Source organism: Microcaecilia unicolor, chromosome 11 (genome assembly GCF_901765095.1).
Source record: "Microcaecilia unicolor chromosome 11, aMicUni1.1, whole genome shotgun sequence".
Lineage (NCBI taxonomy): Eukaryota > Metazoa > Chordata > Amphibia > Gymnophiona > Siphonopidae > Microcaecilia > Microcaecilia unicolor.
Genome location: NC_044041.1, coordinates 33,795,988 through 33,821,384, shown reverse-complemented (window position 1 = coordinate 33,821,384; position 25,397 = coordinate 33,795,988). Strand labels below are relative to the sequence as shown.

The window sequence follows — 25,397 nt, the reverse complement described above, 5'->3', positions numbered from 1 at the left end:
CCGATAATGGAAAAAAGAAGGGCACCAGAAGCGAGAATTTGGGTCACTTTTTATGGACCCTTTTTTTTTCATGAACAAGTCCCCAAAATGTGCCCCAACTGCCAATGGGGATGACCTCCCCTGACTCCCCCAGTGGTCACTAACCCCCTCCCACAAAAAAAAAAGAACTTTAAAAACTTTTTTTTCCAGCCTCTATGCCAGCCTCAAATATCATACCCAGCTCCATCACAGCAGTATGCAGGTCCCTGGAGCAGTGGGTGCAGTGGACTTCAGGAAGGTGGACCCAGACCCTTCCCCCCCACCTGTTACACTTGTGCTGGTAAATGGGAGCGCTCCAAACTGCCCCCCCAAACCCACTGTACCCACATCTAGGTGCCCCCCTTCAGCCATAAATGCTATGGTAATGGTGTAGAGTTGTGGGCAGGGGGATTTGGAGGGCTCAGGGAGCTATGGACTTGGTAGGTATTTTAATTCTTTTTTTTAATTGTTACAAGTGCCCCCTAGGGTGCCTGGTTGGTGTCCTGGCATGTGAAGGGAATCCTGGCCCCTCCCACGACCAAATGCCTTGGATTTGTTCGTTTTTTAGCTGGGTGCCTTTGGTTTCCATTATCGCTGAAAACCAATACCACCCAGCTCAAATCCGCCCAAATGCGATGCATTTGCCCTGCACAAACCGTATTATTGAAACAAAAGATGGACGCCCATCTTTTTCGAAAATACGGTCTGGCCCGGCCCTTCGCGGACCTGTCCTCTGAGATAAACACCCATGGAGATGGGCGTTTGTGCTCGATTATGCCCCTCATTGTGTTTTTGCCTCCAATGCAATCTGTCCTGCTTTGCATTTGACTTGACATTCTTTATGCTGTTTCTTATTATTTTCTTTTGGTTCCTTCTTTCATTTTCTGAAGGATTTTCTTTTAGCTCTAATAGCTTCCTTCACCTCTGTTTTTAACCATTCCGGCTGTCGTTTGATCTTCCTTCCTCTTTTTTTTTTTTACTACACGGAATATATTTGGCCTGGGCTTCCAGGATGATATTTTTGACCTTTGCAGACGCTAAGGTTTTTTGTTTTTTTTGTTTTGTTTTTCACCTTTCTTCTCATTTTATCATAGTCTTCTTTTTGAAAGTTAACTGCTAACGTATTGGATTTCCTGTGTGTACTTACTCCAAAGCCAATATCAAATCTGATCATATGATAACTGTTATGAAGCGGCCCCGCACCATTACCTCCTGTACCAGATCAAGTGCTCCGCTAAGGACTAGGTCTAGAATTTTTCCTTCACTTGTCTGCTCCTGTACCACCTGCTCCATAAAGCAGTCCTTGATTTTGTCAAGGAATTTTTACCTCCCTAGCATACCCTGATGTTAAATTTACCCAGTCAATATTGGGGTAATTGAAATCAACTATTGTGTTGCCTAGGTTGTTAGCCTCCCTAATTTCTGATAACATTTCTACTACATCTGTGTGTTCATCCTGGTCATGTGGATGGTAGCACACTCCTATCCCTATCCTTTTCCCCTTAACACATGGAATTTCAATCCATAGGGATTCCAAGAAGTGTATTTTTTGTTGTTGTTTCTATTTGATTCAAGGCCCTTAACATACAATGCTACCCCTCCATCAATTCAATCCACACTACGATATAATTTGTATCCCACTGGTTATCCTCCTTCCACCAGATCTCAGAGATTATTATTATTGTTTGTTACATTTGTGTCCCACATTTTCCCACCTTTTGCAGGCTCCATGTGACTTACATATAACCATTAACGGCATTACCGTTAACAACTTCCTTATGATTTGGAAAAGTACAATGGAGGAACTTCAAGATTTCTTTAGGATTCTGAATGACTTTGATATGAATCTTAAGTTTCAAATGTCCTTTGACAAAAAATGCATTCCTTTTTAGATATTTGTATTAGTTTTGAAGATGGTACTTTCCACAGTACCTTATACAGGAAACCAACAGACGTCAACAAGTATTTAGATTTTAGAAGCTGCCACAATCAAGCACTTAGAATGAACCTCCCATATAGCCAGTTTTTAAGGAATAAAAGACTGTGCTCTAAGGATAGCTTCTTTGAAAACCTGGCAAGAGAGATGACTAACTGATTTCGATCCAGAGGATACCCCTTGAAGCCATTGCTAAAGGCAGCTGGAGCTGATAGAGATGACCTACTTCAACCTAAAGTGAGAACCTACCAACAGAGTCATATGTGCTTTGCTGTTCACACATCTGTCAAGAGACATTATCAAAGATATTACACAAACACTGGTATATTATCCAGGAGATTGAGCATTTTCAGATGAAGGATAGGATTGCTCACAAAAAAGGAAAAAATTTGAAAGATGTTATTTCACAATGCACTTGTAGACTCGCAGGACACCACAAGTATGGTACATGTTCAGTGAGCAAGGTGAACATTAATATTAATCAAAGTTGTTAATAAATTCAGAGAGAGACAAAAATGCAATCTTACCAAAAATAACTCTTTCTACCATTCAGGCTGAAGGCACTCACACCACCAAAATAAAGTATGTTGTACTCGTATTTTGTACTTTTGTACTGTTCGATAGAGTACCCCTGAGCACTCTAAAGCACTCAAGAGTACTCTATTGAACAGCATTCTAAGTACTGACAGTCTGAATGGCAGAGGGTCATCCTTGGTATGAACATTAATATTAAAACATGTATCCATCTGACTACAGGAGAAAAGTTTGAATTTACTAATTGTAAGACTGAACAGAGGTTCATCTAAGTTCAATACATTGGCACTGCATGGATTAAATCAAGATAGATTTGTCTGTGTTCATGTGATTTTTATTTTTTATGCCAGTTCCAGTATTTTGGTTTTTATGGTGGCTTCCGATGACCTTTTATGACAGCTTTTGTTTTGGTTTATTTTAATGCACTGCACCTGTAGAAATTTTATAGTGATGTTTTTAACTAGATTCTATTATTTGCATTTGTCTTGATTTTTACTGATTGGTTTGTATGTTCCTTTAAGGGCTGGCTTACCTAGTTAGTGCAATATATTCTAACTCTCCCATCTTATTTCTTAGGCTTCTGGCATTCACATATAGACATTTGAAACTTGTTAGTTTTTTTCCTATTGACATCTTGGTCAGTAGTTAACAATGATAATTTAATTTTTTCTCTGGTTTTTAGTTAAGGACACCTGATCTACTACGGTCTGTTTTGCAACCTCACTATCAGGGTATACCCTATCTTCCCTGTTTTGGTGATATCTTTGAAAGATACCTTGTTCCAAACCATATGTTTTTGAATGACTGTCGACCTTCCCCCAGGTTTTAGTTTAAAAGTTGCTCTATCTCCTCCTTAAATGCTGATGCCAGCAGCCTGGTCCCACCCTGGTTAAGGAAGCCCATCCTACCGGAATAGGCTCCCCCTTTCCCAGAATGTTGCCCAGTTCCTTATAAATCTCCTCTTCCCTGCACCTTTGCCTCATCCAATCATTGAGACTCTGGAGCTCTGCCTGTCTCTTGTGCCCTGCGCATAGAACAGGTATCACTTCAGAAAATGCAACCCTAGAGGCTCTAGATTTGAGCTTTCTACCTAAGAGCCTGAACTGGGCCCATCTGTGCCTTCTAGAGACTGTTAATGTTGCAGAAAATTCAAGTTTTAAAACTATGGGGAACTTTCTTTCTTTTTAGGACAGTTTAAGCCTTGCTACTATCTTTTTTTATACGCTTGTCTGTTAAGTTTCTACCTCTAAGGAGTTTGTTTAAAACTATAGGGAAAAGGGATTGTACACCATGGAAACTAGTTAATGCTTGCTTCTCTTTTATTTCAATTTTTATTTCTAAGACTGAACTGGGCCCTACTGTGCCTTCTGGAGACTATCTGTTAATGATGTGGCAGAAAATTCAAGTTTTAAAACTATGGGAAAAAGGGTATGAAGACTAGCTAAGTCTGCTTCTCTCTCTTTCTTTTTTTTAATAGTTCTAGCTGTGTTTATCACTATCCTACAATTTCGTTTTAAACCCTAATCTTTTAAGTTACCAAGCACAGAATAAAATACTGCTAAGAACATAATTGTCATAGTGGGTCAAACTAAGGACCATCTAACCCAGTATTCTGTTTCCGACAGTGGCCAATCCAGATCACAACTACCCAAAAGTAGCAAGATTCTATGCTACTTACCCCCAGGGATAAGTAGTCACTTCCCCATGTCTAATTTATTTTAATAGCAGTTTATGGATATTTACTCCTGAAACTTGTCCGAACCCTGATACTAACTGCTTTCCCCACATCCTCTGGCAATGTTTCAGAGCTTAACTATTTGAGTGAAAAAAATTTTCTCCTGTTTTGTTTTAAAGGTATTACCATGTAATTTTATGTAGTATCCCCTAGTCTTTGTACTTTATGAAAAAGTAAACAATCGATTCACATTTACTTGTTCTCCACTCAGGATTGAAGTTTTTTTTTTTTTGTAAATTCCTTTATTAAAGTGCAGGACAAACCATATTCCAAAAAAGAATACAAATGCTCAACGATATTTAATAGCTGAGAAAAATACAAGTTATAAACAGCAGCTCTCCCATTCCAAGCACAAAGAACATCCTGCCCCAATTTTTAGTTACGCAATGGACAACCCCCCCTCCTGCCCGCCCATTCCTGGAACACCCTGAGAGCCAGAGAATATCACCTACAAGAGGATTGAAGCGGTTGCTTTTCCCATCAGGCCATCTAAAGCATCTTTGCGCTCTAGTACTGTAGGGGCGGCAGACCCTCCGTCACCCAATGCAGTAGTATGGTCTTTCTAGCCAACAATAGTGCCACACACAAGAAACTACTTTGGAAGGGGGAGATTCCCTGGTTATGTAGACTAGATGTAATGTAAGCCACATTGAGCCTGCAAAAAGGTGGGAAAATGTGGGATACAAATGCAATAAATAAATAGAATCATCCCCAAAAAGTAGCACTCGGTAAGACCACTCAACAGGCATGTCAAGCACATGCTTCAAAGAGCCAAGCACTCCAGACCAAAATCCTTGCAACCTCACAACATTCGAGAAAATGATTAATCAGGGTGTCCACCTTACATTTGCAACGCACACATTTATCATTGTCCCAAAGACCCATCTGCTTTCCCTTAGATCTAGTGATATAGGTACCGTGCAGAAGTTTTAATTTAATCTCTTGTAGATTAGCACTGGGAGAAACTGTAAAGGTCAACATGAAACATGCAGACACCTCCTCCCCTGGCTGCTTTCCTCACCACTATACCATATGAACAAATGTAGAAAAGAGGTGGTGTTCCCTGCCCAAAGCTGCCAGTTTGTTTATCTGGGCAGGTGACTGACAAAAAAAGCTTATCCAAGTGAGTAAAAACCAGGCCTGGCCCCCCCCCCCCCCCCCCTTTAGAAGAAGTCAGAGACTTGCAGTAGTGTTTCAACTGCAAAAAGGGGAAAGTCTGATCGAGACAATAGCCATTGCTCTTTTGCTTGCTCAAACGATTGGAAGACATCCCCCCCTTACCCAGGCCCGAAATCTTGTCGCACCTTGCCCTGTAGGAAAGCAAGGGTTGTCGACCGCTGACAAGAAAAGGGGAAGGACCTGAGGCCCCCTCGAGATGGCATCTCCGCCACATCCATGCCTTGCACATCGGGCAGAGTAAACAATGTTCTCCGAGGACAAGCAGGCTGCTTGTTCTCACTGATGGGTGATGTCCACGGCAGCCCCTCCAATCGGAACACTTTCTAGCAAAGTCCTTTGCTAGTCCTCGCGCGCCGATGCGCACCGTGCATGCGCGGCCGTCTTCCCGCCCGAACCGGCTCGTGCCGGCCAGTCTTTTGTCCGCGCTCGGTACGGTCGTGTTTCGCCGTTCGTGCCCCAAAGTTGATCTCGCGCGTCGTTTATCGACTTCATTCTTCAAAAAAAAAAAAAAAGGTGTGGGAAGGAGACCTTTATGGTTTTCTCCCTTCCCGTACTTCTAGTTTTTGCCGCGGTAAGTTTTCTTTCGTTGTCGGGGTAGGCCCTATTTAGGCCTCGGTCAAAGTTTTTCTTCCCCCTATTTTTGTGGTGCCATTTTCGCCATTTCGAGTTTTGATCTCGCCGGCGCGATTTTTCCGCCCATGACATCGAAGTCTTCCAGCGGCTTCAAGAAGTGCACCCAGTGCGCCTGGGTAATCTCGCTCACTGACAGGCACGCGTCGTGTCTTCAGTGTCTGGGGGCTGGGCACCGCCCTCAGGCCTGTAGTCTGTGTTCTCTTTTGCAAAAGCGGACTCAGGTAGCGAGATTAGCCCAGTGGAACATTTTGTTCTCGGGCTCTTCGTCTGCATCGGCACCGGGAGTATCGACTGCTTCGACGTCGTCGGCGCCCGGACCTTCATCCTTGCCCCCGATTGCATCGAGTGCATCGAGGCATCGGCCCTCTGCATCGGGGCGACATCGAAGGGCTGCGTCGGCGTCGGTGGTATCGAGACCTCCTCGTCTGCTGATGTCGTCGGACGGTGGTGCTTCGTCTGGAGTGCAGGTAAGGGCTGTCCATTCCGCTGCTGGTGGCGGTGAGCCTTCGGGTGGGTCTCCCCCTACCCTGAGGGCTCCTGCGGTACAGCCCCCCACGAGACCGACCCTCTTCGGCCTCGGCCCCGAGGAAGAGACGGCTGGATTCTACGTCCTCCTCGTCGGTGCCGGGAAGCTCCGGTGACGTGCTTCGTTCCAAAAAATCGAAGAAGCATCGTCACCGGTCCCCTTCCCGTGTCGGCACCGAGAGCTCTGGGTCGCCGAGGGAGTCGGCACCCAGTAGGCATCGGCACCGAGAGGACCGCTCGCCCTCTGTTCAAGAGGTGTCTATGCGCTCCCCTTTGGACAGCCCGGAACAGCCTCCACGCCTGGAACAGGTTCTGACATCGACTCCTGTATCGGCTGCCATGTCTTTTTCCACAGCCGCTCTGCACGAGAGCCTCCGGGCCGTTCTCCCAGAGATCCTGGGAAAGCTGTTGCGCCCTACCCCTCCGGTACCGGGGGTGCTTGCGCCAGCTGGCCCATTGTCCGGGGTGAGGTCTCCGACATCGGTGCCGCTTGCGGTACCGAGTGCGGTAGCCTCCCAGGAAGGCTCCCCGACTACGTCGGCGGAGGGAGCTTCGCCGGTGCGGGCGAGGGAGTCTACCTCTCGACGCTCCCACCGTGGCCGTGGTTCCACGGAGTCGAGCCGGGCACGGTTGCAGACACAGGTCCGTGAACTTGTGTCTGACACCGATGGTGAGGCCTCGTGGGAAGAGGAAGAAGACATCAGATATTTCTCTGACGAGGAGTCTGAGGGTCTTCCTTCCGATCCCACTCCCTCTCCTGAAAGACAGCTTTCGCCTCCTGAGAGCCTGTCTTTCTCTTCCTTTGTCCGGGAGATGTCTACGGCCATCCCCTTCCCGGTGGTTGTGGAGGACGAGCCCAGGGCTGAAATGTTTGAGCTCCTGGACTATCCTTCTCCACCTAAGGAAGCGTCCACAGTACCCATGCATCATGTCCTCAAAAAGACATTGCTGGCGAACTGGACCAAGCCTCTAAGTAATCCCCACATTCCCAAGAAGATCGAGTCCCACTACCGGATCCATGGGGACCCAGAGCTGATGCGCACTCAGTTGCCTCATGACTCTGGAGTTGTGGATTTGGCCCTAAAGAAGGCCAAGAGTTCTAGAGAGTATGCTTCGGCGCCCCCAGGCAAGGACTCTAGAACCTTGGACTCCTTTGGGAGGAAGGCCTACCATTCTTCTATGCTCGTGGCCAAGATTCAGTCCTACCAGCTCTACACGAGCATACACATGCGGAACAATGTGCGGCAGTTGGCGGGCTTGGTGGACAAGCTCCCCCCTGAGCAAGCCAAGCCATTTCAGGAGGTGGTCAGGCAGCTGAAGGCGTGCAGAAAATTCCTGGCCAGAGGGGTGTATGACACCTTTGATGTTGCGTCCAGGGCCGCTGCTCAAGGTGTGGTGATGCGCAGGCTCTCATGGCTGCGTGCCTCCGACCTGGAGAATAGAATCCAGCAGCGGATTGCGGACTCGCCTTGCCGTGCGGATAATATTTTTGGAGAAAAAGTCGAGCAGGTGGTAGAGCAGCTCCACCAGCGGGACACCGCATTCGACAAGTTCTCCCGCCGGCAGCCTTCAGCCTCTACCTCTACAGGTAGACGATTTTTTGGGGGAAGGAAGACTGTTCCCTACTCTTCTGGCAAGCGTAGGTACAATCCTCCTTCTCGACAGCCTGCGGCCCAGTCTAAGCCCCAGCGCGCTCGCTCTCGTCAGCAGCGTGCGCCTCAGCAAGGCCCCTCGGCTCCCCAGCAAAAGCAAGGGACGAGCTTTTGACTGGCTCCAGCAGGGCATAGCCGACATCCAAGTGTCAGTGCCGGGCGACCTGCCAGTCGGAGGGAGGTTGAAAGCTTTTCACCAAAGGTGGCCTCTCATAACCTCCGATCAGTGGGTTCTCCAAATAGTCCGGCAAGGATACACCCTCAATTTGGCCTCAAAACCTCCAAATTGTCCACCAGGAGCTCAGTCTTACAGCTTCCAACACAAGCAGGTACTTGCCGAGGAACTCTCCGCCCTTCTCAGCGCCAATGCGGTCGAGCCCGTGCCATCCGGGCAAGAAGGGCTGGGATTCTATTCCAGGTACTTCCTTGTGGAAAAGAAAACAGGGGGGATGCGTCCCATCCTAGACCTAAGGGCCCTGAACAAATATCTGGTCAAAGAAAAGTTCAGGATGCTTTCCCTGGGCACCCTTCTCCCCAAGATTCAGGAAAACGATTGGCTATGCTCTCTGGACTTGAAGGACGCCTACACGCACATCCCGATACTGCCAGCTCACAGACAGTATCTGCGATTTCAGCTGGGCGCACGTCACTTCCAGTACTGTGTGCTACCCTTTGGGCTTGCCTCTGCGCCCAGAGTGTTCACGAAGTGCTTGGCTGTAGTAGCAGCGGCACTTCGCAGACTGGGGGTACACGTGTTCCCATATCTCGACGATTGGCTGGTGAAGAACACATCCGAGGCAGGAGCCCTGCAGTCCATGCAGATGACTATTCGCCTCCTGGAGCTACTGGGGTTTGTGATAAATTATCCAAAGTCCCATCTTCTCCCAGTGCAGCAACTCGAATTCATAGGAGCTCTGCTGGATTCTCGGAAGGCTCGCGCCTATCTCCCAGAGACGAGAGCCAACAACTTGTTGTCCCTCGTCTCGCGGGTGCGAGCGTCCCAGCAGATCACAGCTCGGCAGATGTTGAGATTGCTGGGCCACATGGCCTCCACAGTTCATGTGACTCCCATGGCCCGCCTTCACATGAGATCTGCTCAATGGACCCTAGCTTCCCAGTGGTTTCAGGCTGCTGGGGATCTAGAAGACGTGATCCACCTGTCCACGAGTTTTCTCAAATCCCTGTATTGGTGGACGATTTGGTCCAATTTGACTCTGGGACGTCCTTTCCAAATTCCTCAGCCACAAAAAGTGCTGACCACGGATGCGTCTCTCCTGGGGTGGGGAGCTCATGTCGATGGGCTTCACACCCAAGGAAGCTGGTCCCTCCAGGAACGCGATCTGCAGATCAATCTTCTGGAGTTACGAGCGATCTGGAACGCTCTGAAGGCTTTCAGAGATCGGCTGTCCCACCAAATTATCCAAATTCAGACAGACAACCAGGTTGCCATGTATTACGTCAACAAGCAGGGGGGCACCGGATCTCGCCCCCTGTGTCAGGAAGCCGTCAGCATGTGGCTCTGGGCTCGCTGTCACGGCATGGTGCTCCAAGCCACATATCTGGCAGGCGTAAACAACAGTCTGGCCGACAGGTTGAGCAGGATTATGCAACCTCACGAGTGGTCGCTCAATTCCCGTCTAGTGCGACAGATCTTCCAGGTGTGGGGCACCCCCTTGGTAGATCTCTTTGCATCTCGAGCCAACCACAAAGTCCCTCAGTTCTGTTCCAGGCTTCTGGCCCACGGCAGACTGGCATCGGATGCCTTCCTCCTGGACTGGGGGGAGGGTCTGCTGTATGCTTATCCTCCCATACCTCCCATACCTCTGGTGGGTAAGCAAACATGTGGACAATGGGGAGCCGGTTGATATTGTATATCTGGATTTTCAGAAGGCGTTTGACAAAGTGCCGCACGAAAGACTCCTGAAGAAATTGCAGAGTCATGGAATCGGAGGTAGGGTATTATTATGGATTAAGAACTGGTTGAAAGATAGGAAGCAGAGAGTAGGATTGCGTGGCCAGTATTCTCAGTGGAGGAGGGTAGTTAGTGGGGTCCCGCAGGGGTCTGTGCTGGGTCCGTTGCTTTTTAATGTATTTATAAATGACCTAGAGATGGGAATAACTAGTGAGGTAATTAAATTCGCCGATGACACAAAATTATTCAGGGTCGTCAAGTCGCAGGAGGAATGTGAACGATTACAGGAGGACCTTGCGAGACTGGGAGAATGGGCGTGCAAGTGGCAGATGAAGTTCAATGTTGACAAGTGCAAAGTGATGCATGTGGGTAAGAGGAACCCGAATTATAGCTACGTCTTGCAAGGTTCCGCGTTAGGAGTTACGGATCAAGAAAGGGATCTGGGTGTCGTCGTCGATGATACGCTGAAACCTTCTGCTCAGTGTGCTGCTGCGGCTAGGAAAGCGAATAGAATGTTGGGTGTTATTAGGAAGGGTATGGAGTCCAGGTGTGCGGATGTTATAATGCCGTTGTATCGCTCCATGGTGCGACCGCACCTGGAGTATTGTGTTCAGTACTGGTCTCCGTATCTCAAAAAAGATATAGTAGAATTAGAAAAGGTACAGCGAAGGGCGACGAAAATGATAGTGGGGATGGGACGACTTTCCTACGAAGAGAGGCTGAGAAGGCTAGGGCTTTTCAGCTTGGAGAAGAGACGGCTGAGGGGAGATATGATAGAAGTGTATAAAATAATGAGTGGAATGGATCGGGTGGATGTGAAGCGACTGTTCACGCTATCCAAAAATACTAGGACTAGAGGGCATGAGTTGAAGCTACAGTGTGGTAAATTTAAAACGAATCGGAGAAAATTTTTCTTCACCCAACGTGTAATTAGACTCTGGAATTTGTTGCCGGAGAACGTGGTACGGGCGGTTAGCTTGACGGAGTTTAAAAAGGGGTTAGATAGATTCCTAAAGGACAAGTCCATAGACCGCTATTAAATGGACTTGGAAAAATTCCGCATTTTTAGGTATAACTTGTCTGGAATGTTTTTACGTTTGGGGAGCGTGCCAGGTGCCCTTGACCTGGATTGGCCACTGTCGGTGACAGGATGCTGGGCTAGATGGACCTTTGGTCTTTCCCAGTATGGCACTACTTATGTACTTATGTACTTATGTAAGACCGAGGCACCATGATTCTGATTGCTCCTTTTTGGCCACATCAGATCTGGTTCCCTCTTCTTCTGGAGTTGTCCTCCGAAGAACCGTGGAGATTGGAGTGTTTTCCGACCCTCATCACACAGGACGAAGAGGCGCTTCTGCATCCTAGCCTCCGGTCCCTGGCACTCACGGCCTGGATGTTGAGAGCGTAGACTTTGCCTCTTTGGGTCTGTCAGAGGGTGTCTCCCGCATCTTGCTTGCTTCCAGGAAAGATTCCACTAAGAGGAGTTACTTCTTTCTATGGAGGAGGTTTGCCGTCTGGTGTGACAGCAAGGCCCTAGATCCTCGCTCTTGTCCTACACAGAGCCTGCTTGAATACCTTCTGCACTTGTCTGAGTCTGGTCTCAAGACCAACTCTGTAAGGGTTCACCTTAGTGCAATCAGTGCATACCATTACCATGTGGAAGGTAAGCCGATCTCAGGACAGCCTTTAGTTGTTCGCTTCATGAGAGGTTTGCTTTTGTCAAAGTCCCCTGTCAAGCCTCCTACAGTGTCTCAATGTCTTTCTCACCCAGCTGATGAAACCTCCTTTTGAGCCACTGAATTCCTGCCATCTGAAGTACTTGACCTGGAAGGTCATTTTCTTGGTGGCAGTTACTTCAGCTCGTAGAGTCAGTGAGCTTCAGGCCCTGGTAGCCCAGGCCCCTTACACCAAATTTCATCATAACAGAGTAGTCCTCCGCACTCACCCTAAGTTCTTGCCAAAGGTTGTGTCGGAGTTCCATCTGAACCAGTCAATTGTCTTGCCAACATTCTTTCCCCGTCCTCATTCCTGCCCTGCTGAACGTCAGCTGCACACATTGGACTGCAAGAGAGCATTGGCCTTCTATCTGGAGCGGACACAGCCCAACAGACAGTCCGCCCAATTGTTTGTTTCTTTTGATCCCAACAGGAGGGGAGTGGCTGTGGGAAAACGCACCATATCCAATTGGCTAGCAGATTGCATTTCCTTCACTTACGCCCAGGCTGGGCTGGCTCTTGAGGGTCATGTCACGGCTCATAATGTTAGAGCCATAGCTGCGTCGGTAGCCCACTTGAAGTCAGCCACTATTGAAGAGATTTGCAAAGCTGCGACGTGGTCATCTGTCCACACATTCACATCTCATTACTGCCTGCAGCAGGATACCCGACGCGACAGTCGGTTCGGGCAGTCAGTGCTTCAGAATCTGTTCGGGGTTTAGAATCCAACTCCACCCCCCTAGGCCCATGTTTGTTCTGTTCCAGGCTGCACTCTCAGTTAGTTGGTAAATTTTTTAGGTCAATCTCAGTTATGTCCTCGCCGTTGCGAGGCCCAATTGACCATGGTTGTTGTTTTGAGTGAGCCTGGGGGCTAGGGATACCCCATCAGTGAGAACAAGCAGCCTGCTTGTCCTTGGAGAAAGCGAATGCTACATACCTGTAGAAGGTATTCTCCGAGGACAGCAGGCTGATTGTTCTCACAAACCCGCCCGCCTTCCCTTTGGAGTTGTGTCTTCCCTTCTCGTTGTCTTGCTACATATGAGACTGGCCGGCACGAGCCGGTTCGGGCGGGAAGACGGCCGCGCATGCGCGGTGCACATCGGCGCACGAGGACTAGCAAAGGACTTTGCTAGAAAGTGTTCCGATTGGAGGGGCTGCCGTGGACGTCGCCCATCAGTGAGAACAATCAGCCTGCTGTCCTCGGAGAATACCTTCTACAGGTATGTAGCATTCGCTCTTCCTCCTGCCCCTCACCTCAGGCAATTGTAATAGGTTAAGAGCCGAGTAGGGGTGCAAGCAATCCTCCCTTCCTTGTCAGCAGCAGCAGATGAATCCATTAACTGATGGGTTATGTCCACCTACCAGCAGGTGGAGATAGAGAACACTGAAAACCCATAGTGCCCTATGGACAGCTAGCTCCATCTGCCTTCATTATTTCTCTATCTCCCAGCAGGTGTGGACGTAGCTTGATCAACTCCTGGCAAAAATTCTGAGTGCAGGGGGACGCCTCGGTTAGAGGCTACCAGAGGAGCACCTGTTCCCGTTTCTCCTGATTCGGAGACGGAGGGTCAGGGTGATTTTTTTTCTCCCCGGAGTTTGTGCTTTTAATTCATAAAGCATTCATGCTGAAAAGAGCTCTGCCGCACGTGTCTGACACTGCGCTGCTACCTGGTTTCCCCCCGGGTGTTGATGGTTCGGGGCTGGCTGATTCCTCCGAGCGTTGGAAGGACGCAAAGCATAGACGGGTAAATTCCCCGTCGGAGAGTGGTGCACTTCCCTTTTCTCACCTGTGGTCGGGCGGTGTGGATTCTGAGGGTTCTGGCAGGGCCTCCTGGTCTGAAGAGCCAGAGGAAAGTGCTGGTTTGCCACTGGATCTGGATGATCCCAATGTGGTGAGGATTTTCCACCGCAGTGAGCTGCCAGCACTCATTTCTGACGCCTAGCAGGCCTTCTCAAGTGATAATGATCCTGTCAAGGGCGAGGCCTCCTCTGGTAATCCGAGGATGGCGAGTACTAAGAAGCCTGCTCGAGCCTTTCCTGTGCATGACTCCATCCAAGAGCTTATTTCAGCTCAGTGGTCTGAACCCGAAGGGCCTTTGAAAGTGGCCTGGGCTATGGGACAGCTTTACTGTCTAAGTGAGGATGCCTAAAGTGGACACCTTGGTCACGGCAGTGACTAAGAGGACCACCCTCCTCGTAGAGGGAGAGGTTGCCCTGAAAGACATACGGGACCGGTGGCTTGAATCCGCATTGAAATCATTTGAAATCTCGGGCCTGGCCTTAAGAGCGTCTATTTGCAGTTCCTTTGCTGCCCGGGCCTGCCTTCCTTGGTTACAACAGACAGTAGAACAGCCCGCGGATGGTGCGGAGTCCCTTGCTGAGGTTGCACTGCGGATGGAGTCAGCCCTGTCATTTTTGGCTGACTCCCTCTATGATCTGGTCAGAGCTTCGGCTAAACAGATGTCTGTGGCGGTTGTGGCCCACTGCCTTCTATGGCTACGGCATCTGGCGGCTGACATGGCCTCTAAGCACAGGCTGGTGAAGCTTCCCTTTTGGGGCCACCTGTTATTTGGAGAGGAGCTGGAGAAGATTGTGAAAGACCTGGGGGACCCTAAGCCCCAGCACTTACCCGAGGATAGGCCGAGGCCGCCTTCCAAGGGTTCTGTGTGGCCCTCCTCTTCCAGACCTTGCTTCCGTGAAGCTCGCAGTTATTGCCTGGGGTGCTCTGCTGGGGTTTCTCAACATGCCCGTTTTCAACAGAGGAACTCCTTTCGCTCAGACAAGCATCCCGCAGCGGCCGGTTCAAGGCCTGGAGTTCAGAAGCGGCCCCCTCAATGACGGGGCACCTGTCCATTCCTCGATTCCTGCAGTAGGAGGACGTCTTTCCCTCTTTCTAGAGGAATGGACCAAGATTACGTCTGATCAGTGGGTCCTGGACCTGATCAGAGAAGGTTACCGATTGGAATTCAGCACCCCGGTGAGACGTGTTTGTGGAGTCTCGATGCGGTACTACCGTCAAACGGGCGGCGATAGAGGAGACCTTACAAGTCTTGTTGCACCTTGGAGCAGTAATCCCTGTGCCTCCCGCCGAACGCGGTTGCGGTCGGTACTCCATTTACTTTGTGGTGCCTCGGAAAGGCGGGTCTTTCCAACCGATCCTCGACTTAAGGTCAGTCAACGAGGCACTAAGAGTGTGACATTTTCGCATGGAAACCCTGCGCTCCGTCATTGCGGCAGTACAGCCAGGATAATATCTCAACGTCTCTGGACCTAAAAGAAGCTTACTTGCACATTCCTATTTGGCCTCCACATCAACGGTTTCTCCTGTTTGCGGTGTTGGGAAAACATTTCCAGTTTCGGTCCTTGCCTTTTGGCCTCGCCACAACTCCCTGCACTTTTTCCAAGGTTAGCTGCCTTTCTCAGGCGAGAGGGTATCCGGGTTCACCCATACCTCAACGACTGGCTCATCAGAGCGGATTCGGCAGATGAAAGTAGTCTGGCCACATCCAGAGTGGTCTCAGTACTGCAATCTCTGGGCTGGGTCATCAATATACCCAAAAGTCACCTGACCTCCTCTCTCTCTAATATTTCGGGGTCCAGTTCGACACAGCCTCGGGGTTTGTCTTTCTACCCGAACAAAGGCGGTGCAAGCTTCAGAATCAGGTCCGTCTGCTCCTGTGGATGCCTCGCCCGTGAGCTTGGGACTTTGTCCAGCTGCTGGGGTCGATGGCAGCCACTTTGGAGGTAGTGCCATGGGCGAGAGCACACTTGAGACCTCTGCAGATTGCTCTGCTTCAATGATGGTCTCCAATGTCCCAGGATTATCAACGCAGACTCACGTGGCTCCCTGCGGCCTGGCTCAGTATGGAGTGGAGTGCATGTGATGTTGCGATAGCAGCATGCAATAACAACGTCCTCAACTTTGTCCCTATTTCTAGGGCCTTATATGCCAGCGATGAAAAAACAACCCTACTTTTTTAAGGGGTTTGAAACATGCTCTTTCTAATGAAAATGATTAAAAAAAGTTTTCAGGTCTTTTTTGTAAAAGTGGGCTAAAAATACCCTATTTTTGGTGTTTTTGCAAAAATCATCAACTTTACTCTCAATTTGTGAACTAATGGAAAATATTAGAAAAATGAAATTTTATATTTGAAAACCTTGTGTTGATACGTTGTTGTGTGCAAAGTTTCACGTTTATCACACCTTTAATTCCAGAGATATAAAAAGACAAACTTTACTTTTGTGCCGCAAATTTTTCGGACCAAGTTTGCTCCAAGTTTTTCTTCATGGAAATCGCTCATGAAGAATTTTTTATTTTGTTTAATAGAGCACATAAAGTTGTACAAGATGGCCAAATTTTGTTTCTCTCAACAAAATATTGCTGGAGATAGTGTCTCAAAGTTGCTGAAATCTCGAAGTCGTACCATAGAAGGCTGCAGTATGGGGTCAAACAGATTACTATATCTCAGCAAGTATTACATCGGCGAACGTAAAACTTTACCAATGTTCATTGGGGACATTTATGAATGTTCACAGAAAATTTCATCAAAATCCATGATGGTTGCGCAGGGACCACCAGACCACTTGACATGGAATGACCCATTATCATTTGGATGTATTCAGATGTCAGCAAGCGGATTTCGGGGCGCAGGTTTTGACGGCGGGGCTGCTAGGGTCCCTCCCGTGATCTTACTGCTTTGGTACTACCCTCACATTCTGGGCTGGTCTGCTAAGGAAGGAGAAATTAGGCCTTACCTGCTAATGTGCTTTCCTTTAGTCCCTCCGGACCGGCCCAGATCCCTCCCTTCAGATATTCAGTTTTGTTCGGGAATTGTTACTGGTTGTTTCTGGGGAACTGAGTTGCTTGTTTACGGTTTCAAATACAAAAAAAAAAAACTTCAAGCCATATTTCTATGGTTATGAGAACATTATTTTTTCTGTGGCACGTACCCTGTGTTGGCAAGGTGCTGGTAGCTGTTCAGGCTTTAGGATGCACAGACGATTGGTTAGCTTCTTTCTGCTTTGGCACTTTGTTACTGGATCTTTCTCTAGCTGGCAAGGGATCTTATTGGCTCTTGCTAGAGTCACAGTTGTGTGGTGGTGGTGGTGGTGGTGTTTTTTCTTCTCAGTCTCCACCTGCTGAAAGGCGTGCACAACCCATCAGTCACATTCTGGGCTGGTCCGGAGGGACTAAAGGAAAGCAAATTAGCAGGTAAGGCCTAATTTCTCCTATCCCTTCCTACCAGCAGGTGGAGGTAGAGAAAACTGAATGCTGCCAGTGACATCACCAGCATAAGCAGGAGTGCTCCCTGGAACAATCCAGTATTTTTCTCTTCCTTTAGCAGATGGTAGGTTGAGCTGACAGTGCTACTGTCTTGTGTCCATGGTCTAGTTCCCTGCTCTGCTGGCTGCGGCTGTACAGTGTGGTTGAACCTAATGACCACTCCCAGGTCAGTCTCAGGGCCATACCTGGTTGGGCTCAGCATGGCCATGCTGCCCTCAGTCTCGCTTTGTAGTGCCACTGTGTGAGGCTTTGGCTTGGTCCTGCAGGGTCTTGCCTTAGGGGTGCAGGTCCCCAATGACATCTCATTGGTCACTTGATGTGCAGGATTGTGTATCATCCTCATTTGGTCTTGGTAGTGGCATCACATTGGTCTCACAGACCGTGGTATGTGGATATCTGGTGTCTGCTGGTGGAAGTCCTGCTTCCACTACCTAGGAGTCGGGGTCTGCTCCACAAGGGCTGGTAGAGGAGGAGGGTCTGGATCACATTTTGGCTTACAGTATGGCTATTGAGGGATGATGATTAGAGAAGTGCCGGGTTTCCCCCACAGTGCTTTCTATCTTGCTTCACTCCAGGAAGTCCTCAACATCCCTGGTGTATGTCAAGATCTGGCATGTGTTTGAATCCAGGTGCGGGGAATGGTCCCTATCTCCCTGGAGGGCTCAGGTTCCTGATATTTTGGGTTTTCTGCAGCAGGGACTGGAACAGGGGCTGGCCTTGAGCTCCCTGGGGGGTCCAGGTTGCTGCGTTGCCCAGCCTTTGAAGGAAGGGGAAAAACATCTCTCTGGTTTTGCTTAGAGAGGTAGCTCCAGTTTCTGAATGGGGTGGTGTATCTGTATCCCCTTTGACCTTCCATTCTGTTTTGGGACCCTAATTTGGTTGTCTGGGTGCTGACCAAGGTCCTGTTTTATCCCCTGTGCTTGGCTTCCAGCAAGGACCTTACCCTCAAGATAGTGTTTTTGGTGGCCATCACTTTTGCTGGAATTGTTTCCGAGTTGCAGGTCCTGTCATGTTGGGATCCTTATCTCTATTCCTTTCTCAGAGGATTCTGTGTCCTTTCTTCTGAAAATGATCTCAATTTCATGCAAAGCAGGAGATTTGTTTGTCCTCCATAGTGGCGCAGGGATCTTTGCCGGAGGGTGTGAGGCTACACAAGCTGGATGTCTGGAGGACATTGCTGAAGTACCTCAAAGAGACTAATGAGTTTCTGTGTCTCTGACCACCTTTTTTTTTTTTTTTTTTTTTTATAAAACTTTCCATGGCCCTTGGAAGGACCAGATGGCCTTGAAGGCCTCCTTTGCGAAGTGGATTAAGGCAGCTATTGAGTCCGCTTACATCAGCATGAATCATCCAGGGGCTCAAAGCCCACTCTACTAGGGCTCAGGCCACTTCCTTGGGCAGAGGCCTAGGCAGTATCCCTGAGGAGATCTGCAGATAACAACTTGGTCATCACACAATTCCTTTGCTAAGCACAACAGATTGGACATGCTGGCCAGAGCCCACTTGGATTTTGTCAGAGCTGTCATTTGGGGGGGGGGGGGGGGGGCTTGTCTTCCCCTGCCCAGTAGATCTGATTTGGTACATCCCATTGGTTCAGAACAGTGCAGCTGATTCTAAGAAAGGCGAAAAACTTACCTGAATTTTATTTTCGTTAGCATCATAGATATGACCTGGCCTTGGAAGACCTTCACCTGGGGTTCTGGATGTGCTTTCTGCATCCTTTTTTAGTGCTTCAAAAAAAAAAAAAAAAAAGGAAAAACAACCAAACCTTCATCTTATGATTGGCAGCTATATAGGTTCCCATGATATATATGCTATATGCAGGGTAGCGAGTGCTACTCTGTGGTGTTTTGCTTGCTTGATTATCATCGTAGCTGCAGTGGTTGATGGAGCATGGGCAGATGCATACTGGATTATTCCAGGGAGTGTCTCTGTTTATGCTGGTGGTAGTGGCAAAGAATTCCTTTTTCTCTATCTCCACCTTCTGGTAGGGAAGGATAATCCATTGGTTCAGAACAGTGTTGCTGACTAAAAAGAAAATGATCAGGTAAGATATAATTTCTCCATAGGTCAAGCTTGCCTGCTTACCTTTTTTTGTTTTTTCTCCCCCTGTTCAGGGGGTGGAGTAAAGAAATCATATGGGTAATGGAAGTAGGGGGAGTAATTCAGCATTAGCACCAACATTTGGGGGGTGCCCGCTTCATCCCCCCCCTATGCCCGCCTCAAATTACACCTATGAAACCAGTGTAGATTTTTGGGTATGGGAGTGGCTATAATGCACTCTGTCAAAATCTGAACCAGCTGTAGGCTTTGGATATATTTTATTTAGGAGGCTAAATCAACAGTATTGGCATTATCCAAGCAGCTAGTTATCAAACATGCTATGTTCACTAAGTCAGCTGAATCCAGTGTTGTATTCAACTAACAAATTATCTTAAAATGGAAAAAGCAGGCATGAACAGTACCATGAATCAAGGTTCAGCACAAGCTTCACCCACTGTGATCTCCCATTGGGTGGAGAGTTTGCAAATAAGGAAGGCTCCCAAATCATCAAAATATGCTTTTTACGCTTGGTTGAGTCCCTTGCATCTCTAGCCTCCCAAGTAACTAATAACTGGAGTTCCAGTACCAGAAATTCAGGGATTCAGAGAATATCCAATATTGTAGAATTCATTTTTGCACCACCAAACACATCTTATAAAGTAGTATGACATTGCCCTTTTGTCGACCTCTTATCTAATAGCTGCATAAATTTAATGCGAAGATTTGTTTCCCTAATGGGAAAGTAATACTACATAGTGGGGATGAATTTAATGCAGGAATTTGTTTCCCTAATGGTAAAGTAATATTACATAGTGAGGATGACTGTACCATTTGGAACATCCCCAGTCACTGAAAATGGCTCAGATATGAAACCACAAAAAGAGGGTTCTTTTGACCTGATCCTCCAAGTAGGACCCCTCTCCCCCAAATTTATATTGTATGATTATAGAGAGAAAGGAAGGACTACTGGTAATCCTGAGTCTTGAAGGGAAGGGTTACCTTCAAAGCTGTTTTGCTGCTTCCCATTTCAAAGAGCTTCTGGAAGAAAATGTTGGACACTTCAGCTCATGTCAACAAAACAGTCTGATCATGATTTCTCCCAACTGAATCTATGGATTTGTAATTATGATTTTCTTAAGAAAATCGATGGGACAATTGGAACTACAAATCCATGCATGGAGGGGGGGGGGGGGCTAGTTCAGCCTTTACACATGAACAGAGATGCTAATCCTCCTGGAAGGCTCTACTGCTTTACAAGAACTTTTATGCTTTTTTTTTTTTTTTTTTTTTGGCTTAGTGTTTAAGAAAAGTGGTGGTACACACTCCAGTTCTAAGGCACTTAGCTTATATTGGAATCCTTTGTAGATATCATTTGTTTCTAGTACAGCGCTGCGTACATTTTGTAGCGCTCTAGAAATGTTAAGTAGTAGTTTGTCTTAGCTGGAAGTGCGTTTATAATATGTAACCTCCATCTGCTTTGTTGATGTGTTAATTGATGCCAATCTTATTGTGAAATATGATGGTTGCAGTACAGTGTGTGGAAAGTCCCTCATTTACTGTCCTCTCTTTGTTTCATAGTGCACTTCGACTGGTCCAGTCACTGCAATGAATGGAGACACTATTCAACCAGGGACTTCCTCATTTCCTCCGGGCTGGAATGAGTTCTGCGAGCTGCATGCCATCACAACAGCAAAAGAGCTTGCTAAGCAGTACTGGCTATTTGCAAATAAAAATCCCCACCATGACATCCTTGCAGCTGAGAATTTCTCATTGCAGTTCACGGACCTCTTTCAGCAGTATTTTCGGAATGAAGTGAAAGAAGGCTGTGTCATGGACCAGATCAGGCTTTTGCCTCTAAATACAGTGCGGGATTACCGAGAAACCAGGAAAAAGCTAGTCGAAGGCTCTTCAAGTACGGTTGCAGCTAAAGTTGAAGTAAATGCCTGCACTTGCCATACAGAGCATAGGGCTTCTGACACCAGCCTCCATAGCTTGCCCAAATCCTGGAGTGCAGAAGAGCTCACAGGTAGGGTTTCCCCACAGGCAGGGAGGCAACTAATGCGCTTTTCCCTTAATCAGCTCCGAAGGAGTCTACGCAACATATTTCGCAGGAAGTCTTCAGAATCGGTGCCCACCGAGCACAAGGAGGGGGACTCGGAGGTAGTGGAATCCTCAAGGTGGCGCCGCCTCCCCAGAAGGATATTGCCTTGGACAGTTTCCAGTGATCAGGCTGGTGAGGTCCGTAAAGAAGGCTATTTGAAATATGGAATGGTGGATGAAGCCAGCATGGACAGTGGGACTTTCTGGCAGAGGTGTCGGTTGGTTTTACGGAAGGCTGGGACATCAGACAGTGAAGAGCATCTGCTAGAGCTGTTTGACCCACCAAAGGTAGGTGTCCAGATGATGAATGCTGAGCAATGTTACCCAATCTACAGCTTTACCTACTAGGTCAAGTCGGGTTATCCATGTTGAATGTTTGCATAATGTTGGAAACCAAATGGATGCCAATATGTCTCAGCCAGTCATTCTCTCTCTATACCCTGAAAAGCAGACCTGTTTGAGGCTCCAGAGTCAAGTTGGAAACTCGGCTCTAGACCGTTTTTGTGATATCGTTTCTGGAACAAAGAGCTACAAAAATGGGTTCTGTTGTGCTGGCTTGCATTGGTGTAGGTGATAGCATAGTTGCATGTTTCAGAAGCCCTAACTACTGTTGAAGTGCTGGGACTACTGGTGAAACTCAAGGATGTTTTAATGCCAGCGCCTAGTGTGGTTGAAGTTGTTTGGGGTTTTTTCTTTTTTTTCCTCCAGTTTTAGAATTTTTTTTTTTCTGCACTGGTGTGCATTACTGGAGGGGAGAAAACCAACTAAAATTTGAACAGAGGTTGTGTTATTGATGCAAGGAGGTTAATGAAATCAGAAGAGGAGAAACTTGGAAATTCTTAGTTTTGTGTTAGCTTTTCTTAAACATTTTTTTTTTTTAATTGTTTCCTTAAGATTTGAATTGCTGGAAAATATTTTGACCACTTTTGTGAGTTGCTGTTTTGACACATCTCTTAAGTCTTCAGCCTACTGCTGTTGACTGATTGTGGAAAATGCATGTATGGTGAGTGTAAAGAAGGTGCAGTGGACTCACTGGGAACTAACTAGCATTAGGTTTCAGCATATGGAACCAGAGAGCTACAGTGCAAATGTTTCCTGTATTTTTGTAATCTCTTGCCCGCATAACCAGGCAGGACAGCTTTCTACACATGTTCATTTTGTTGATACAGATTTTATAACTGTTGTATGTGCCTTGAAGACATGCACACAACCACTAACTGAGGTGGTGGGATTGACCAGTTAAAGGCCTTGTACACATGCAAAGCACCTTACATAGTTCAAAGGGGTTGTCAGATTTGTCTTCTGTGCTCTGAGCTGCAGGAATGCAGCTGCTACTTTGGAACAGAGGTTATACATGTTGCAGTGGATTTTAGAAGCACATATAAATTTGAATCGAGGCATCCAGATGAGAACATCAAGTTCTGCTAGAATTTTAGAACAGGATCTGCCAATGTTACTACTACTACTATTTAGCATTTCTATAGCGCTACAAGGTGTACGCAGCGCTGCACAAACATAGAAGAAAGACAGTCCCTGCTCAAAGAGCTTACAATCTAATAGACAAAAAATAAAGTAATCAAATCAATTAATGTGTACGGGAAGGAAGAGAGGAGGGTAGGTGGAGGCGAGTGGTTACAAGTGGTTACGAGTCAAAAGCAATGTTAGAGGTGGGCTTTCAGTCTAGATTTAAAGGTGGCCAAGGATGGGGCAAGACGTAGGGGCTCAGGAAGTTTATTCCAGGTGTAGGGTGCAGCGAGACAGAAGGCGCGAAGTCTGGAGTTGGCAGTAGTGGAGAAGGGAACAGATAAGAAGGATTTATCCATGGAGCGGAGTGCACGGGAAGGGGTGTAGGGAAGGACGAGTGTGGAGAGATACTGGGGAGCAGCAGAGTGAGTACATTTATAGGTTAGTAGAAGAAGTTTGAACAGGATGCGAAAACGGATAGGGAGCCAGTGAAGCGACTTGAGGAGAGGGGTAGTATGAGTAAAGCGACCCTGGCGGAAGACGAGACGGGCAGCAGAGTTTTGAACTGACTGGAGAGGGGAGAGGTGACTAAGTGGGAGGCCAGCAAGAAGCAGATTGCAGTAGTCTAAACGAGAGGTGACAAGGGTGTGGATGAGGGTTTTGGTAGAGTGCTCGGAAAGAAAGGGGCGGATTTTACGGATGTTGTAAAGAAAGAAACGACAGGTCTTGGCAATCTGCTGGATATGAGCAGAGAAGGAGAGAGAAGAGTCAAAGATGACCCCAAGGTTTCGAGCTGAGGAGACAGGGAGAATGAGAGCCATCAACAGAAATAGAAAAAGGGGGGGGGGGGGAGCGGGGAGGTGGGTTTGGGGGGGAAAATGAGAAGCTCAGTTTTGGTCTTATTTAATTTCAGGTGGCGTTGAGACATCCAGACAGCAATGTCAGACAAGCACGCTGAAACTTTGGTTTGGATGCATGGTGAGATATCAGGGGTAGAAAGGTAGATTTGGGAGTCATCAGCATAGAGATGGTAGGAAAAGCCATGGGATGAGATTAATGAACCATGGGAAGAATTGTAGATAGAAAAGAGGAGGGGACCAAGAACAGAAACCTGAGGTACGCCGACAGGCAGAGGGATAGAAGTAGAAGAGGATCCACCAGAGTGAACACTAAAGGTGCGGAGGGAGAGGTAGGAAGAGAACCAGGAAAGGACAGAGCCCTGGAATCCAAGTGAGGACAGGGTATCGAGAAGTATGCTGTGATCGACAGTGTCAAAAGCAGCGGAAAGATCAAGAAGAATGAGGATGGAATATTGACCTCTGGATTTAGCCAGTAATAGGTCATTGGTGACTTTAGTAAGCGCAGTTTCGGTTGAGTGGAGAGGGCGAAAACCAGATTGTAGTGGGTCAAGAATAGCATGTGAGGAGAGAAAATTAAGGCAGCGGCGGTGAACAGCACGCTCAAGTAATTTGGAGAGAAAAGGAAGGAGGGAGATGGGTCGGTAATTAGAGGGACAAGAAAGGTCGAGTGAAGGCTTCTTAAGGAGAGGTGTGACCACAGCATGTTTAAAGGCAGCAGGGACAGTCGCAGTGGAAAGTGAGAGGTTGAGAATGTGACAGATAAAAGGAATAAGAGCAGGAGAGATGGCATTAAGAAGGTGGGTGGGAATGGGATCAGAGGAACAGGTGGTACATTTTGAGGAAGAAAGGAGAAGTGTAGTTTCCTCAATAGTAACTTCAGGAAAGGAGGAAAGGGAATGAGGGGAAGGAGAGAGAGAACGGACTATTGGAGGGGAGAGGTGGTGAGGTAGAGAATGCAAGGTTTATCTTTTGAACCTTGTCGTGAAAGAATTCAGCAAGGGTCTGAGGAGATAATGAAGGGGGAGTTGGGGGAGGGGGCACCTTGAGGAGAGAGTTCAATGTGGTGAAGAGAAGTCGAGGGTTAGAGCCAAGAGAGTTGGTCAGTTGGATATAATAATCCTGTTTGGCACGTAAAAGAGCAGATTGGAAGGAGGTCAGCATGAACTTAGTGTAAGAAATCAGCAAGGACCCGAGATTTCCGCCAGAGGAAGCGGATATTAGAAGTCAGCCAAGGTTGGGGTTTTGTACGCCTTATAGGGCGGGTCATCAAAGGTGCAAGAGTGTCTAAGGCATAGAATATTGTTGTAAGAAGAAACAGCCTCGTTGACAGACGTGGATGGTGCCACAGTAGAGAGGAGGTTTGAAACATGGGAGGATAGAGATGAATGGTCAATATCATGAAGATTCCTAGATAAATTAGATAAGAGAGGACGGGACTGGGAGGGAGGAGATTTAAGTGTGAAAGTTATAAGATGGTGATCAGCAGTGCATTTTTTGTAGAAAAAAAGGTGCTGGTACTCATGGGCGGGGTCACCACATATGACTCCACCCCTATGATAGCCATACCCACATTAGCCACACCCCTTATATCAGCCATGGCGCATATAAACAGACATCATTGAAAATATACTAACTAGTATAGGAGAAAAACAATAACTTGTGATTTTTTTTCATTATAAATCATTTCTGTAAGATGTTACAGCTCCAGTATACCCAGTGCAAAATAAGACAACAGTTGTAAATTCTCAAATTGGACAAATTCCAAACACTAAAATGAAAATAAAATAATTTTTTTCTACCTTTG

General features: G+C 47.4%; 1 protein-coding gene across 2 annotated transcripts in view; it reads left to right on the top strand.

The window, feature by feature from the left end:
- Positions 1-25,397, top strand: part of SH2B3 (SH2B adaptor protein 3) — a 328,562-nt gene that overhangs the window by 57,389 nt on the left and 245,776 nt on the right. For both annotated transcript variants that reach the window (XM_030217335.1, XM_030217334.1), the window contains exon 2: positions 20,748-21,557. In XM_030217335.1, coding sequence (XP_030073195.1) covers positions 20,775-21,557 — 783 coding nt within the window. In that variant the 5' untranslated portion in view covers positions 20,748-20,774. The remainder of the gene's footprint in view (positions 1-20,747; positions 21,558-25,397) is intronic.